The following is a 19,529-nucleotide window of genomic DNA, read 5'->3' as shown; positions in this document are numbered from 1 at the left end:
CACACACACACACACACACACACACACACACACACACACACACACACACACACACACCCTCAGCTACTGAGATAAAGGCCAGACCAAAAGCCACTTCAGAAAATGAATAGAGAGCAAAAATACGGTTCTGCAAAGTACCAATAAGCAGAATGGTAAACTTGAAACCGTAGGACCCAGTAACACCTTTAAGAACTAGTAACAGTGCAACCTTCAGATTATTATAATTTCTCTTCATCTACATTTCATTATCTACATCTACAAATGAAGTAGATGGACTTGGAATGTCAAAATATGCTTACCAAGTTTTAGATATTACTTTTTGTCATCTTATTCTGGTAGAATCCCAATATAAATCATGTCCTTCCTAAACATGGTCTTTACACAACACAGAGAACAAATGTGGGCTGAATGAATCGCAGACTTTCAAGATTCCTCACTGCCAAACATTTAGAACAGAAACATGACAAAAATATGAGCTCCTCTTTTTAATGATCCCAAGAGACTTTAATCCTAATAATTTACTTAATTTATGGGTATAAAATTCTAATTTTAATGTTAAACATTCAATGTAATAGTTTAGAATATAACCTATTACGGAATCATATATAAACATATAAAACTTTGGCCTAGAATATTTAAGTTTCTAAAGAAAAAATAATGAATGCTTAAAAATATAGACTTACTTTAGAATTATTACATACAATGGTAACCTGAATAATAGGATTCCATAATTCTCCTTATTGCCTCTAGGAAGAGAGTGATTTTCTCAATTTTCATACAGACACAATTATCACACAATTATACATTAAATTATATGAAAGCTTTTAGGAAAACAAAACTAGACATACTAATTGTCTTGTGGGCAAACAGAAATTAGAGAATACTTTGCTTATGGACACCAAGATTAATATTCAGGACTTAACTGCCCCACCCTTGGTTCCTTAAATGAGCTACTAATTATATTGTATAGTCCATTATTTTTCAAAGAAAAAAGCCCAATGCTTTTCTTTAGTAGTAATGAAAAAAAACTGAGAATGAAGTTAAAATTATGAGTATGAGAGTATGAGATGAAATTGACAGGATTTTTAACTGTAATTTCAGGCTCCACACAAATCTAAACATAATTTTCTAATGTTTTTCTAATGTTTACAAATGTACAGACCGAAATGACATACTCAGGTCGCGGCATGAACATGTTAACACACAAGGGCTGCATGAAAAAGTGCACCCATGCACCGACAGAGCCACAGTGTGCTTGTGTGAGCACTGCAACTGCCCAAACAGCAAGGGACAGCAGGACAGGACACACCCCGCAGGAACAGGTGGACTTACCTAAGGACACACTGAAACCAGGGTGAGAAACTAGGAGGTCACCCAAGGCAGACACTGCATTTTTGAGTCAACAGTATAAAACTGACATAGGCTTTCACTCATCTTCTCCTCTAGTGACTTCGAACTTGGCTGTCAAGCACCTCACATAACCAGGGCATTTGGGATTTGGGCAAAAGTCATGTTTAATTAAGGTTCTCTTACTCCTGAGGAGAGAAAAATGTGGGTCCAGGATTCTCAGATATCTACAAACTGCGACACTCTAACAATAGTCTTTGAATTTAACCATTGTACTGTGGTGAATACTGTCTTTTATTGCAGCAATTTCCTTTACAAGTAACAAAGATCTGTATATAATGTAACACACAACACATATATGGTACAAATACAGAGAAACCTTAGAGAACCATTTGCAGAAAATATTCATTACTGCAGTGTTGTACAGACTTGGGCTCAAATCCTGGTTTGTTGCTATTAGGTATATAACTATGAATCCATTTACATCTCTGAGTCTCCTTTTACATATCCATGAAGTCTGGCTAATAAATGAGACTACTGTGAGGGTGACACAAACAACTATTCCCAACTTGATAAACAGAGGTTCAAGACCACCAGCTAAAGGGCAAGAATTTGGAGACAAAAGGTCTTAAATTGCTCCTTCTTCCTAAGAATGGAGTATAAGTTGTAGAAGTCCAGGAAATTGTGGGCAATCATATCAATAACAACAACAAAAAATCAAATAAAGACATGGTCAATCTAATTGTATTTTTAACAGTAACTATCAGATGTTACCTTTGACAAGAGATGAGAGGAACCCAATTTGGAGAACTAGACTGGTTAAGAGATTTGCCTGCAGTCACAGTGCTATAGTAAGCAGAGCTTCAGTCTTTTTGTTTTTTTGGTACCAGGGAACAAACTCAGGACCTTGCTCTTGCGAGGCAGGTGGCAGAACCATCGAGCTAAATCCCGGGCTAGAGTTTCAATCTTAAACACACCTATACCAGACACCAGTGCCCAGCTCTAATCCCCATAGCATCAGTCTAATCAGGGCAAGATAAACTTCAAGCAGGGAGACAGCACCAGTAAAGGGTTAGTAGATAATCAGAACCCAGCTGGAGTGCAGGCCTGGTATGGAGGGTCTCGTAGGAAGTAAGTGTTCACCTCTGTTAGAGAGAAGAGAAGAAGGGAATGAAAATTGTAGTTGCTAAAAAAACCCAAATATGCATGTGATTTTCCAGGTCCTTCTTCTGTTGAGAGGGCAGCAATAGAGAATAAATTCTAAATCCTTAAATTTCACTGGCCTGGTCCACGTGGACTGGTATTTCAGTTTCAGTAGAATGGCGATGGGCTGCGGAGCAGCTGAAGCGGTCTGTGCAGTGTTTCTGGAGTTTAGGTGAGAAGCAAACCAGGGCAGGTGCAAAGCCTCAGTTAACCCCTTCTGTCCTGCGCCAGCGCTCTATTTCAGTTTGCACAGCTGCACATATATTGGATCTAGTTTTGCACTGCTTAACACATCCACAGAAATATGTTTTTTATTTACTCAGGTGAGCCCATTTCTTTCTTTGTTTCCATGTTCAACTCCAGAAAAGGGATGAAGACTAGTGTTTGTAGAAATGTAACCCACAGACTTCTGGGGACCTTCCAGTTCAAAATTATTTCACTATATTACTAGGACATTATCTTTTTTTGTTCTGTTGGCATTTGCATTACTGGTTAAAAGCAATGAAAGATAAAACTGCCTGTGATTTAGGACACATGAATGCAGTGGTACAGACCTGCAGTAACATTCATATTCTTCATAGTCAAATAAAGGGGAAAAAGCCAACCTCACTTTAAAAAGATGAAGCAGTAAAACTTATGTTTATTAAATCAACGCTTCGATGCATGTTTGTTTAATATTCTAAGTAATGCAGTGAAGTATACATAAAGCACTTGCACACCAAACTATGTTATGATTGCTGTTTGGAGGAAAAATAGCTGTACACTTGAATGAATTTTTCCCTAAAAAACTACAGAAAAAGCTATAATTACTTAGATTTGGGATTTATGAGATATTTTCTTGAAAATAAACAAAGGTCAAAAGTCCAAGGAAAACAATTGATAGCATTTGTAAACAATGCTACAAACAGGACTTTGTTAAAAAAAGTTACATTTTAGAAAATGAATCCACCTTGGCTAGTTTGGTCATATTTTTAATTCTTAAAACTTTTTCCAATGAGATTGGCAGTAATAATAGTGCACAGGCATTTTTTATTCTATGTAATTAAAGTGTATTAACATTGGGAAAACCTGCATAATTCAGTGAAATGATATTTACCAAATGACCAATACACAGAGTTACAAAATTATTCCATTTAAGATCCATTCAAAGCACAACTTGGGCCAATGGATTTCCATGAGAGTATGAAATGTGTTTGAGATTGTATTCAGCAACTAGTATAGCATGAAAGATGTACAATTATCTGAAAAAGTGTCCTTTTTTAACAAGTGCATATATATTTGAGATCAAATTTTCTTCATATTTATCAATGAAGACAGTATAACATGAGTGAACAGAGACACAGGTGTAAGAATCAGCTGTTTTCTATTAAGGAAGATATGAGATTTTAAAAAATAGTACAGAGCTGTGTGTTTTTTTAAAAAATATAATTATTTCTCATAAAATGTTTTATGTCATTATATAATGGGTTTATCATTATTTCAAAGTAAATGCTAAAACTTGTACGATTTTAATTCTTCTTATAGTAAATATCAGTACATGTCTAACCAAAACCCTTTTATGACCTTAATAATGCTTAAGCATGTAACAATGTTTGAAACTGTAATGCTAAGCATAATTGGTTCTAAGACCGAATGTGTGAGAATCACTGATTATAAACCAACAGGAAGACCTCCTTATTCCACAATTCTTCCCACGTTTCCCAGGGGAAAGGGAAGAAGGGGGAAGAAAGGAAATAGGAATGTACTGTACTGACTCATAACTATCCCACTGGTTGTTTCATATACATCAATGTGCTCACTGTCCTTTACAAAGTCGAAGAGCTAAGATCCCTACTTTGTACACAAAGAAACTACAACAGAGAGGAGGGATGACTTGGCTAAAATCACAGGAAGGAGGTAACAGAATTAAGATTGTAGTATACTCCCACAGGCACGGTGGCACACACCTGTAATCTCATTGCTCTGGAAGCCTGGGGCAGGAGGATCACAAGTTAGAAACCAGCCTAGACCATTTAGCGACTTAGTGAGACATTACCTCTAAAGAAACAAACAAAAAAGAAAGAAAAGGGTTGGAGATGTAGCTCAGTGAAAATGCCCTGGGTTTAATCCCCAGTACTGAAAAAAAAAAAAAAGATTATAGCACACAAGTCGGCTTTGGAAGTTCTTATTCTTGCCACTCATACGCCCTATTTATGTTAGAGGCATTCCCTCAATATTGGTCAATGTCCACCAGAACCCCACAAATTCTGTTACCATAATTTCTGTTATAAATCTAAAAATCCCATTCATTTACTGATTTCCAATTCTTCACCTTAGGCTTCTTTTGTCAAACCTAAAGGATGCTTAGTACACTTAATAATAAGTGTTGAGGTCACAGCACAATGTACTAATTTCCTGGGTGGTGGCATACTTTAGTTCATAATATACACAGTAGATATCTAAAAGTAAATTTATAGAGAAAAGTGCATCTCTTATTTTGTAGGCTCATGTAAGGAATTAATATTCATTTGTTCATTCAGTTATCAATTTATTTAAAATTTTGTTTATCAGGGCTTGAAAGCATAAAACACAAAAATACAAAATTAGTTTCTGATAATTTAAAACAATTATGGCAGTTTTAATGTTTTGAAGTTAAATGATCCTGTGGCTACTCTGTAATCGGACTTGATGGCAGTTTGATGAAAACTTTAATATGAAGAAAGTAACATATGCTTTAGTGGTTAGTTACTGATTATATTTAAATGTTAATTTTTTGAATTGTTAGAAAAGGCCAGCATTGAGAATAGTGTCTGGCTCTGGTCAGGTGGTAACAACTCCTCTCCTGGCTTCCTTGAAGAGGTACCTGAGACAGAGTAGGATTCCTGCTCTCTCCTCCCCCTCCTTTCTTTCCCCAAAAAGGAGGAGGGGCTTCTGCAATGGGCACATTGGGTAGAGGATGCTGGCCTCACTCAGCCTTGCCCCTGCAGACTCCTCTTTCGGTGTGCTTACAGGGAGGGTGCATTCCAACTTGCTTTCCACTATTGCTTTGCAAGAAGGCAAAGGGGTGCTTGGACAGAAGGGAAAATTCACCTCAAAGGGAGCACATCAGGAAGTCTGCTAGCTGCAGAGCAAAGTCAAATTTTCTAGCTAAATCATATTAATTGATAAAACTGATGTCTTCCTTCCCCTTTTTCTGATTCCTACATAATAATATACACGGAGCTTCAAAGTAAGGAGTGTAGTACTATTTTTGGCAGTGTTGTGCCATGATATAAAAATATAATTGGTCTTCGCCCCTCATTCCTGGAACAGAGCTCCTTAAAAATCTCTGGAATTTTGTGGTACAGGAGTGTCTTCTGTTAATTATAGCAATGCCCTTTCATTGCCGATTTTAGGGTAAGAAGGTGACTTAGCACCAGATCCCTAGACAGCCTTGGGATGCCGCTGGTCAGGTTACACTATAGGAACTTAAGCTCGAGCCACTGAGCTTGAGAAGCAGAGAACCTCTGGCTTAGAGGAGCTGAGGTGGGGCCAGGAAAGGGGCACCCCCGAGGGCACACAAGTTCAGCTACACTGTGCTATGCCTCTCTTTCATCGGCTTGTTTCCAAGTTGCACCCCTTATGATAAACCAGTAGAGTTCTGTGAGCCATTCTTGCAAGTTATTGAATCTGAGGGGCACTGTGGGATTTATATCCAGTCAAATGGAAGTATGGATGGCCACCTTAGGACTTGTGACTGGTGTCTGAAGTGAAGATAGTTTTGTGGAACTGACTCTTTTAATCTCTGGGATCTGACACTAACTCCAGAGAAGCAGAATTGGTGGACAGTTGGTGTCAGAGAATTGGAGAACAGGTTCCTGTCACAGAAAATCCCTCCAAAAGGTAACAAAAGACAGAGAGACCGTGGATACTTTCTCAATCTCATCTTAAGAGATGTTATTTACTGGTTCTAAAGCCCGAAGACTAAGTACCTGATACTATATTTACTTTACATAGATTATTATTATTCCATTTTCCAGACAAAATACTGAGGTGTGGGGAACTCAAGTCAGAATACATTAGGTAAATCAGGTAGAACTTATAGTCAGGTCTATCGGGCTCTGCACTTTAAATCTCGTCTCTATACTGTCTCCCTTCAATGCTATGATTTTGAATGTTATCAGTACACTACAAGCAAAACGTAAAAATAGTTATTACCACAATCTAAAAGTACTGAATTGAAGGTATTCAATGCCTACAGATTTTAAGTTGACTTGGAAAAACAGAAATGCTCTGGAATGCAGAAAAATTTATAATAATATAAAATTTTATATTGGTTATTAAATTACTAGCCCAACCCCTTGTTCCCCAGTTAAATTTTAAAACATTTTTAGGCCACAAGAGAAAAGCTAAAGATGTAGTGTGATTAACACTCTCAGCTTTGAAGAAAAGCAAAATCCAGTATGAACAGCAGCAGCCCCTGGTGGTACAAGGGGAAAAAATAGTGTATCTGTAGTTACGGGGGTATAAATATGTTTTTTTAAGGAATATATGTACATATTTAGCCATTTGACTCAGTTCTCAACCCAACACATTAAAAAACAGATGCTTTAAAAAATGATCTGTTGGCAAGACGCTTGTTAAAATTTTATCAGTTGAAATATTAAAATTCATTATGAATTAATTAACACATTATATAAAAATAAAATGTTTTTGTTTCATCGTTTTACAAAGTACTATAACCAGTGGTGAATAACACTGCAAATTTTGTGCGTCTTGATATGTGGTGCTCAGAAACAAACTAAATTTATAGGGTTACCACTAAATTGATGACATTTTCTGTCTTCACTCTTGAATTCAGTTGGCAGATGTTTTCGAGAACAAAAAATTCCATCTTATTACAAAACATATTAAACAGGTTTTCCTGCCAGGCATGTCTGACATGATGTTTATTGCCTCGACCAAATCAATCCCCTTAATAAGCTATAATATATGCCAGCAAGTACATTATTTCATAGTTAAGGAAAGTTGCTACATAAAAGAGTAAGTTCTTTGATCTCTCATCCTCTGCTACTAATGCATCAGAAATGTGCTACATAATCCACTAGTCATTTTCTATTTATACTCACTTAATAAGTAAAATAAAATTATATTTTACTAATCTTAAACTTTTAGTCCTGGCTTCTGCTTTATAGTCTGAGTGTGTAAACTAGACACTTGCATAAAGTTGAAAGGAAACTAGCTATTTACTAGATATCAAGAAAAAAGAAATATTCAAATATTTGAATATACAGTCAGTGGTTGTTAAAAGAAATTGGATTTTGAAGTAGCTCAGATTTTGGACTTTTCCATTAGGAATGATCAACTGTTAAAAGTCTATACAAATATTCCAAAATCTGAAAATCTTCAGTATCTAAAACACATTTTTTATCTCAAGCTTTCAGATATGGAATATTCAACCAATACAGGAAAATAAAAAATTTCTAGAGATTAAACAGTCATTGTTTGTAATATAAATAAATTTAATTTAATTAAGACAGCAGGTTAAAATGACTCCAGAGGCATGGTACCAGTACAGATGAGAAAGAGTCTAGAAGATAAGAAAGGATGACATTTATCACCATTAATACTCATTAATACTACAAACATACCCAAGTCTGAACATCAAAAATATTTTTTAGAGGAAAGCTTCGGTTGGCTGTTTCAGAACAACTGCAAAAATTGAAATGAATTCTTAAAAAATGAGTCAGAAAACTAGACACCACCAAATATCTTGCATGTTAAGGAAGAAGATTTTTTGATGGATGTCAACAAGCAATCAATCCATAAATATTTGAGTTCTTCAATGTGTAATGCTAGTCTCTGCCAAGATTCCTATTCTGTAAATGTCTCTTCCACATTTTGACTTTTCTTGCTGTGGCCATGTAACTCTCTTTCTCCCATGCATCCTCAGCATCTGTTTTTGTTTTTGTTTTCTTTCACATGTTGGGTCTAGTACTTCTTTACTTCCTATTAGCACAGCTCACCACTAAGGCTTTCCCTAGGAAAGAGATGTTCACATAGTTCCAAGCGAATGTCACACAGATCAGCATTAAAATCACTTTGCCTACATTCTGCCCATAAGCTATAAAGTTCTATGAACTGGTGTTCCTTAGAAAATACTTTCTTATCCACTAGTCAGATACTCGAATAAGTTTCATTCCTATGTTTCAGGTCCCTAGTCTGTGTATCTCTAGAGCAAGGCCTAAGCTTCTTGCTCTAGGCTCTTTCCAGAAGATTAAATTCTACTGAGTTGGTTTAGTGTCAGTTTCCAGCTCTCCTGTGATAAACTCACATTGTAGTAGAAAGCTGTTCATAACTACTGTTGTTAAGGACTGACATGCGATGCCAACATACATAAAGGTAGCGCAGAGATCTACAGAATTACAGGTAGATCTAGGGCAAGGGAAAATAAGATAAATTGGTAATATTAATAAAATGATGAGACAAAAGACAAGAAGTGTCTTGATATAGCACATGACAATTTCCACATAAGTTGCATATACCCACGTGTCTTGGTGTTGGAAATTTTTGGCAATATGGGTGGAATTTGGAATGTGGACATAAGAACATAAGGCAAGGTTACACACTCCATAAAGCACAAAAATGTAGAGGATACAGAAAATTTGTAAAGCAGACATAGCATTAGGTCAGAATGAGATATTTCCATTTTCACCCTTATGGGACTATGATGACACAGTTAAAAATGAAAACAGGCTGTTCTACTTTTATATATCCAGATAAAAATGTATGCATCAGTGTATCAAATAAATCAATGTAACATACTGAGTAGATTAATTCATGACAAAATTAGATTAATTTGGGGGATGAAATATTGGCCACTGGATTGGAAAGGAGGCTAGGGTTTGTTGCTCGTTCTGGTATATTTGAATGTTGCCTCACAGAAAATCAAGTACTATGTTTTACTAATTTAGGACTTGTGACAAAAAAGTTTGGAATTTTAACACTTGCTCCATCATCTTATTTAAAATTTATTGTTAAGACTCTGTCCTATAAAATTTTATTAGGAAGCTCCTATAAAGGCTGAAAGGGTATAGCACTGAACAGCACAGACTGAACGCTTGCCTTCATGCATCTTACAGTAAGATCTCTGTGACCTAGGGAAAATTACTGAATGGTTTTGACCTTCAAGCTCTTCCTTTGTAAATTTAGATCAATAAAACCATCTAATAAAGTGAGACTATATATTGTTCATAAATACTTACCTCTGTTGTCATCATATATTACCATAACTCTTACTACTTTTATCATATAAGGTTTAATTTTCATATTTCAGATGCACACTTTGTTTTCAAGTAATAGAACAATGTAGTAAAGAGAAAAGGGAGCAAGAATCTACAGTAATTATAATACCTTCTTTTAACACTGGTTTTTCTGATTTAGTAGTTATTTATCCTAGACAAACATATGCAGCAATTTCATTAATTACAAAATAAGGATAAAATGATTCAACCTAACTACCAAATTAGGCTGTTGTGAAGAAACATGAGAATTTGAAACATAAATGATTGAGAAGTATATGAATAAAAGTTAATTTATTTCCATCATACTCTATGTTCTGAGTCAAACTTGCAAACACTTATTATCTGAAGATATACACAGGGAAGAAAATAGTTCTTGAGCAGATCAAAATTACCTAACAAGTAATATATTTCACAAAAGAAGAACCATTCTTCTCTTTCCCATTAATCAAACTATGTAGAAGTATGTTTGAAGAGTTTCAACATACCTCTGCTGTTCTACGCAATTCCAGAAAATTTTAAGAGAAAAACTGTTTATTAAGAAAACAACCATTTCATTAACTAAGACTATTCCATAAAAATTACGTTAGGTATACGAGTCCACTTTTATCTTTTGGTGCTTTCAATAGGAACTTGAACTGATGAGTGAAATGGGGCAAGCAAGAAAGAAGCAAAAAGACATAAGAAAAAGAAATGCAAAAAAACAAGGACTGCAAAGGAAAGAAAAGAATTTCAGAAAGACAAAGGGAGAGAGAGCATGTCTTAATGAAGCAACATAAAGAGATTTTTTTTCCTTTGGTGTAAGAAAAAAATAGATGCAGGGATAAATGAAGCATTTGTGAAAAACTGGGTAAAGAAAATACACACATACAAGAGAACAAAAGAAAAAAATCAAAGCCATGCTGACAAGATAGAAAGAAATAAACCCAGAGGCAGATGTTTGAGATACATGTTAAATCTGCACGTCATACACAAATGAAAGAAATTGTTTAAGAAGGAATAAAAACCTCAACATACCAAATCATTTTTTTTCTTTGAGTTTCACATAGACGAGTGAATGGTCTTTGTCATTTATATATTTCAAAAGCCTTCCAGAGCTCGTTTTTGAAATCTGGACATCAGAGGTAATTTTTAAAAATTTAACTCTGTCATTGATGGTGGTTACAGTAGGAAGCTTAGGACTACTGACAGAAAAGGTAACATCATGAGCCTGATATGAAAGAAGGGTGCATAACTACACTGAGACATACAGGCTACTTACTCCAAATCTAGTAAATATAAGTATTTGTTAAATACTGACATGATTTTCAAATGTTTAAGTTTTGCTATCTCTTTAATTCCTGTTTAACTAACTCATCCCATGAAGTATTTTTGGTATTCTTGGTCAGGACACAGTTTGGGCGATCTTAAGAATTTACATGCTACTTTCACAACTCAACTCAATTAAATGTCTTGAATTTCTGAAAGCAATTCCAAAAACAAGAGTGATTGTGTCTTGAACTACAAGTAAAATAAAATAAAATTTAGAAAACAACACATATTCCCCTCAAAGGTCAGATGAAATATTTTATTAGTGATCTTTTAAGCTAAATGCAAAAATAGCTCAAGTTGAATATTCTGAAATCTTACAAGATTCCTATCTTACAGTGTAATTTATGAAGTGTTAATTTGTCTATATTCAAATATTATGAATATTATCAATTTACTATACTACCTTATCCAATAGCATTTCTGGTATGACTTACTATTTAAAAATAAACTCCTAGCATCCATAATAAGGAACTTAAAAGGGCACAAGTTTGTCTCATTTATATAATGCACAGCATGTACATCACGAAGAAATGTCAAAGTGCAAACACAACTGTTTGTGTCCCTACAGAATCAGACATCCTTGAGCAGCACTGCAGTAACGATCTCATGCTGCTAGCATTACAAAGTGCAAAGGCTCACTGGGAAGAGAAGAGCAAACGACAAAAATTCTCTCATTATACTATCCCCAAACTGTTTAGCTTAAATATTTATTAAGATATGAATCACACTTCCTCCCCCCATCTTCCTTCAGAAATTAGACTTAGACACCATGGATGGATAGTTGCTCATATGAAAACAAATCATTTTCCGGTAAAACTTACCATCCAAGGTGAAGACTATTTTGACAGTGTGCTATTAATTCAATAGACAATATGTTTTTGAATTATTAGGCTACATGTACTCTTTCCTATAGAAAACATAACAGCCTAATACCTTAAAGAAATGGTATGTTGGGAGCTAGACTGGACAATTTTCTTTCTTCTGCACACAGGATGATAAAATGATTTTAGAGAATTTTCCTTGAAGTAGTATGTGACACAAAAGGAAATAGTAAGTGCACTTGACACTTCTATAAAATATCACAATGAAATAAGAATGACCCGTTACATAATTTTCAATATAAAATCGAAACATTTTTTCTAAGTAGACAAGCATGGGATACAAATGGTTAAAATTTAAACAACTAACTTTACTAAAAATTAAACAAAATACAGTATATGAAATAAAATATTCACAAAGTAAAGGAAGTAATAAAGGAAAGTAGTAATCTCACTCACTCTGATATACAACTGCACCATTTCTTTCTCTCTTTGAGGGTTACGATACTTCTCATAGAAATCACGCCGCTTCTTTGTTTCTTTAGAGACTTTATCTTTTCTTTCCCTTTTTTCCGCTGGTTCATCTGTACTATCAGAAGTTGACTGCACATGTGTCTTGGGCTTTTCTACTTCAATATAGTTTTCATTGGGATTCAGCACTATTACTCCATATCCTTCCTGTTTAGAAATGAAAGAATATCACACAGGTTGATTTTAGAATCCATTTCAATTCATAATAAAGTTCCCAAAATTTGATGAATTTAATGTAGTTGCATATTAAATAAAATATTTCTTTAGGAACAATTATGCTTTCAAGATATCCAATGAAAAGTCCTTTGAAAGAGCTTATTTCTATTTAATATGTAAATAAGTATATAATGTCTATAAGAACAAAAAGACATAATTGCAACATAAATATTATAAATCTTAAATTAAAAATTCAGATCTCTCAGAGCCTTAAGAGTGAATGAAATAAATGATCAAAGTGTATTTTCAAATCACATTAATATTTATAATACATATTTTGTGAAAACAAGTTCACTGAAAGTGACGTTAACAATTCAAACTACACTTTTTTAGGATCTTTCTTTACAACTGCCCTTTAAAGAGCATTTTAAAAATTCTGAACAATAAAAAGAATATCCACTTTAAAAGCCATAAATCTGATCTAACATTCCACAAATGTATGTATTTATTCTACTAGAAACATAGTCCCCATGTGCATTTGATTTTTACTCACTTCTTTCAGGTTTGACAAATTACACAAAATAAACCAATACCTTATTATGATATAAGCAAACACTTCTTTAATCTTGAAATTTCATTTCTGAAATTACCATAATAATTTCTCTTTATTAAGAAATATTTCTAGGGAACTACAAGTAAAGCTGCAAAGTTTAAAAATATAGCTTACTGAGCTTATGAAAGATTTCAGTTTGTAAAACTTATGCTCTCCTATCTGATTTATTTCTAGCGAGACAAACATTTCTATGACTATAATTAAGAAAACTCTTGATATTTATAACTGATGGGACAATCTAACCATGAGAGAACAGAGAAGGGTAAACAATAACCAGTGACTCGCACATGCATTGCTACTTTTTGAAGCTATTATATATCTGTCTGCTCTATTCAATTCTGTATTGTGGGTGTTTCCATTATGTCCTTATAAAATCCTATAAGGCCACACTTATAGATGTTCTACATTATGAGAAAAAAGTAAGAGTTGTAGAAAATAAAATGTAAAACATGTCATTACCAAAAAAAAGTATATCTGTTCAAAATTATTACCAGAGAATGCTCTTTGAGGTTTAAATTTTATTTATTTATTCTGCCAAACCAACTGGAAGATTTTTAAAAACTGAAAGGAGTAAAAAGAAACCAATGTTAGCATGGATTCTACTATCTTAATGCTAAATACACTACACTGCTGCATGTGGCTGGCTAATTTCTATTGCTGATTTTGCACACTACCTACAAACTTCACTGGGATTCTTTCAATTTTCACCTTACATCAGATGAAATTATTGTCTAAAAGCATGACTGGAAAGTTTGAAAATAACTAAAGTTCTAATTTTAGTGCTAGGACTGTTAAGATAAGTCTGCTTATATGTGTGAATATTTTATAATAATATATATCAACAGATTAACAAAATAACACATTCTTCAACAGATGTTCAAATAAAACTTTTATATAAATAAATGCTTCTTTCATGAAGGGCTTATAAATGCTTCACAAATTTCTTAATGTAAACACTTTGCTTCAAAGCACTGGAGGTTTTTTTTATATTTCTTAGCTGATAAGTCAAAACTTTTACCAACAAAAGATATTTTATTTGGTCCTGCTTTATTCTAATCTGTATAGCTATTCAAAAGTCTTGTAATTCATTGTGATCACTGTCAGGTAGACAGATTGTCACTTGGTGATTTTCTACAGTTGGACACACTTGACTAGTTATTAAAATCACATTTGAAGAAGTTCCTCTTCCTTGTGCCTCTTACAACTTTTCACGCCCTTCTCAAATTTCAGCCATAATTTCTCCTCCCACCAAAAGTAAGTTAAAGAACACTGTTGCACTCTGCTAAACAGGGTGAAATAGAGGCATTCAGTACACTGTCTCTGGTGTAAGGAACATAGTCAAAAAAGGTCACCATAGGCCAAAAAGAAAATTGCCTCCTTACTAGATTCTGTATCGTGAGTAAGTGGTCTCCTGTCATGTTTCCTCCCTGCCTTCTCTGAGTGAATTGAACTTTAAACACACACACACACACACACACACACACACACACACACACACACACAGAAATGCATGCACACCCCACCTCTCATATTCATACACAAGACTGAGTTAGCAAATCCCAAATACAATCTTCTAATTCTTAAGGATGGAAATAATGCTATACTACATTGTAAAGATAACACCAAAAATTTCAAACTGAAGGTAACAAGGTTTGACTTTATTACTGATATATTGGAAGTATTGATTTTACACAATGAATGGCTTCCAAATAAAGGACAACTCAGTGCAAAGTCTATAATCAACAGAATTACAAAATTACTATACCAATTTATAACCTAAATATTACAATATTTTCATATCAGGAGACTTTTTACTTCAGTTTTTAGGACCTATAGACTGAAAATGTGTTGTGCTTACTTCATTTTAAATAGACTATAAAATTTGATAAGCACCATCTAGATAAGTATAAAAATAGACACATAAATCATGAAAGAAGTAGTATTTGTGCAAGCTATTGATTACATAACTGAAAATTACACGACTCACTTGTTCAATTTTATAAAGGGACAGTGTCAATAGAAGAAAATGATTCTACTTTTACATCATCACTATATAAATAAATTAAAATTTTTCCCATTTACATTTCAACAATGACTATTTCTCATTGAACACATAGATTATTTGGAAAATATCTTTTAGATATTTCAGACAACCAATTTAACTAATAATAATGAAAATAAATATTCCGGAACATTTTCTGCAGAAATGAGTGTTTATTAATTAAGTGTCTTTGTTGAAAGTTCAATTACCGTTCTGTTAAAAAACCTAGCATTGCTTAACTAAAATTTTACTGATCATATAACTGACACAATAGTTACACAGAACATTCATAACCACTTTATGAAGAAAAAGAAGGTGCAACAAAATAAACAACCCTAGCTACACTGGATCTAACAGTAGATACACAGCAAAACTTCATTAATTCCTCCTTTTCTCATAACAATATAAAAAAATTCCTTTTGTAAGATAAAAAGATTTTGGAATGTTATCACAATATATAGAGAAACTAAAAATTCAAGGCAATAAAATATCAGCAGTTAAACTTAATTTTTAAATAAAAATTACATCTTTAAAATCATAATGCATAAAATTTTAAAAAGTAATTTTACTCTGATACTTCAGTAAGTACCCAAAAATTAAGTTGCTAATATGACCTATAATAAATGTGTCTACAAAGTTCTACAAAACTACACTATAAAATAAGGCAGTATATTATCATAAAAGAACTGTGCGCTGCTACTCAAAGAATGCTTCCTAATTTAGGGTTAGAATCTTAAATATTTTACTCCGAAATATTCTTTTTATATTCAATCATTCCTTAAGCACGCTAAATTTTGAACAGGATGAAAAATTAGGCTTTTTGAAACACACACAGAAACCCCCTTCTGTTATCTGTAAACAAACACGATAAAACTGATTATCTAACATTCTACAACTAAATAAACAAAACTTCTGGCATCTTTTATAATGATTTACCCAAATCAATTCCAATATCCAATATTTCAAGAGACAAAGCATACATAAAGTTGATAATTAACTCTTACGTTTGTTCACAAAGTCAAGTAGATCAAGACGGTGATCAAGAGGACAGATATTGAAAAAAGTAAGATAATTCATTTCACTACATTTCCTATATTTTTGTGTATATACCTGTTGTTTAATTTGAGACCTGTCTACACTATGCAATCTTAATCAGAAATCCTCAAAGATTTACTGCTAGACATGGCACTGTATTCAGCATAAGTACTTCCTGGATTTAAATAAAATACACAGCTTCCACATCTGGCCTTCTTCACTTTGGAATCTAAAATGAACTTACTAATAACAGTTTATCATTCAATCAACAAATATTGTCTTGGGTTAGATCTAAAACAGACAGGTGATGCCAAACTCAAAGATCCAATGAGGAAAACTTGCTAGAGAATTAAATCAGTACAGAAATGTACTTATCAATTAAAAAAATTTTTAAAAGCCAGACCCAAACCAGACTATATTTGACAACAAATGATATGAACAAAAAAGCTGAACATTTATCCAAGTTAATTTACCTATTAATTACCAATTACAAGGAGAATGGAAAATAGAGACAAATTCTGCATCTTTTTACATCTCTTGTGGTTGGCTAAATCAAAGTCAGCTCAAAGTATTCTGCTCTGCATATCAACCTGCCAATACTGCAAGCCACACGTGACCAGAGAGGTCAGGGGCTACAGTGGAATCCTTTGACCTACGGAACTACCCATTTTGGTCTTTGGGCAAAGTTCTGCAAGAGATCATCTTACATAGATTTATCAATTATATTTTTCAAGTTCAACATTCTGTCAGCTTCACTGGAAAGAAGATAGGTGCTCATCCTCCAGGGAAATGAAACTTGAAGTGTTTTATCTCTGCATCTACCCATGGCTAAAATGGACAAACCACTGTCCGTTCATCTTTTATGAAAGATGTATATTGTGTTTATTCTCATCTTTTTTCACAAGAAGGGTATGTATATGTCACTGTTGCAACATCCTAGGTGCAACAGTGAGATGAGGTCATGACAACCAATCAGAAGTCACTAGTGAAGCGTTAAAGTAAACATAGCTGTTGGAGCTGCAACTCTGTTTGAAAAATGCCCCCTCCATTATTTCAGCAATTTTCTCAAGACGTGACCTGGGACTGAAACAACTGAAATGTCACTTGACTGTCTTTTGTGCTTCTTCTCCACATGCATTTAGGTAACAACACCCTACTAATATTTTGTAAAACGTTCACCAGCACCATTCTTCAACTTGCAGCTTCCTGAATTCTGATGCCATGTTTCATGGTATAAAAACAAAACAAAACAAAACAAAACATAATAAGGACCAACACAGTTTATCCCAGTTAAGTTCCCAACTTCAAATAGCTCATCAAGTTAGTCAGTAAAAGAAAACATGCCACAAAAAGTTTTCAGGGGACCACCTGTTGTCTATTATTTTTACATAGCACTTACTCATAAATCATAACACAGGGTAATTAATCAAGCTGTCAAAGAGAAGGTCAAAGGTTATATGGTAGAGTCAGAAGGTCATGCATGGGCTGATAGAGGTCAGGGTCACACTGCATTCCTCATTATCAAGTTGGGATGAGAGACGGCCCAAGCAAACAAAAGTGAAAGCAGATGGAGAAGTGAGTGGATAAAAAAAGGAAGAAAGAAAATTTCACAAACAAAAAGAAAAGTGAAAGAAGATTGTCAGCTGCCTTCAAATAGAGAATAGAAAAGAAATACACTGAAATATTCTCAAAGGAGCTCAAAAACATAAAGAATCTACAGTTGTATTAATTAAATAAATTGCATATAACTTTTATTGGCTATCTTATTAGTACATACTAACCAATATGAGAAAATACGTGTTTTGCTATCTCTATACCTTTGTTAGGTAGTGTGCTCAGTGTTAATTAAGGAAAATATTTCCAAGAATGAAGCATAAGTTATAAAAACAAAAAACAAAACAACTTATAATAACCTTTTAATGTTTCAGTGTTACATCACAGATGCAAATAGTTTTAGGCCAGAGACAGATGATTTCTTTAGTATAATACAAAGATATCCACAAACATAAATGCATCATAAAAGTCCCTTTGAATAAGAAACAGTTATAAAATATTCTATTATTACACTGGCCTGAATTAGATGCAGAATACTGTGCAAAATTAGCTGTCACCCTTTGCTCAAAATCTTTGTTAATCTCATTTTGAATGTTTGCAGCTTTATCAACACATGCATCAATGTCAGCTCCTTGGTTACTGAACCGCTGTAGTTGGAAGAAGATATAATTAAAATGTTTTGGCACAGAAAAGGTGAAATTGTATCTTCCCTCATTCCCTCAGGAGTCTGTAAAACATGAAGGATATATTGACAAACACACACCCCTGTCTCCAGTTCTGACATCTCAGGTCATCCAACTGCTATTTATTTTAAAACATTCACTTTGCACTTGCCCATATTATCACCTTCTCTGTTTCTAACTTTTTCTAAGATGCAGAACACTATGTTGCTTAAACTTCATAAATTTATCTTCTAATGATCAATGTCTTTCTATAAATGCACAACAGTATCACAAAATAAATATGATTATCATTCACTATCAAGGGTTGAAACTGATTTAATACTACAGATTCAGAAAATTTTTCATATTCTTTGCTCATTCTCATAAGATGACACTGATATCCACATGTTTACACATTAAAGCAAAAAAAGTAGCAACTGATAACTGGTTCTCAGACAATGACAGATCAGAATTTCTGAATGGTTCTAGGGAACCCTATGGACATCTTTATTTCATGACCCACAGTAGAGCTGGACTGACAAATTTCTCTTACAAACTGTACTGCACTATATACTAGTTATTAATTTATGATTTAGAGTGCTGAATTAAGTCCAATGTTCTCCTGACTTCATATTAAAACCTGTTATAAAATATGCAAATGTCAGATATCAAATGTCATCAGTGGGCATATGGTCTTTCAAAATATTATCACTCTGACCCAAGTATATGCCATAAAAACATATTCTTAAGTTACTGGTCAAATCTTCTTTAGAACTACCCCATGTAAAACACTACACATCTTAAAACATTCCACTTCCACTTTCTTCTTTCTTCAGTTATAACATCATATACTGAAAATAGCTTTGTTGTTTTTTCAAAATATGTAAGTCCTTTGCTTGTGGCTTTAGAATCCAACTGTAACAATGAGTACTTAATAAAGGGGTGTAAGAATTCATTGAGTCAATAATTCATTAAACACTGTTTTACTGCAACAAATAT

General features: G+C 33.8%; 1 protein-coding gene across 10 annotated transcripts in view; it reads right to left on the bottom strand.

Annotated features, from left to right (window-relative positions):
- Fam172a (family with sequence similarity 172 member A) overlaps nt 1-19,529 on the bottom strand; it is a 348,439-nt gene that overhangs the window by 179,726 nt on the left and 149,184 nt on the right. For all 10 annotated transcript variants that reach the window (XM_033767668.1, XM_010637189.3, XM_033767678.1 and 7 more), the window contains one exon: nt 12,398-12,616. In XM_033767668.1, the coding sequence (XP_033623559.1) occupies nt 12,398-12,616 (219 nt within the window). The remainder of the gene's footprint in view (nt 1-12,397; nt 12,617-19,529) is intronic.

Source organism: Fukomys damarensis, unplaced genomic scaffold (assembly GCF_012274545.1).
Source record: "Fukomys damarensis isolate Sample0158 unplaced genomic scaffold, DMR_v1.0_HiC HiC_scaffold_3, whole genome shotgun sequence".
Taxonomy (NCBI): domain Eukaryota; kingdom Metazoa; phylum Chordata; class Mammalia; order Rodentia; family Bathyergidae; genus Fukomys; species Fukomys damarensis.
Note: the sequence above shows the minus strand (reverse complement) of the source record. Positions and strands in the feature narration are given on the sequence as shown.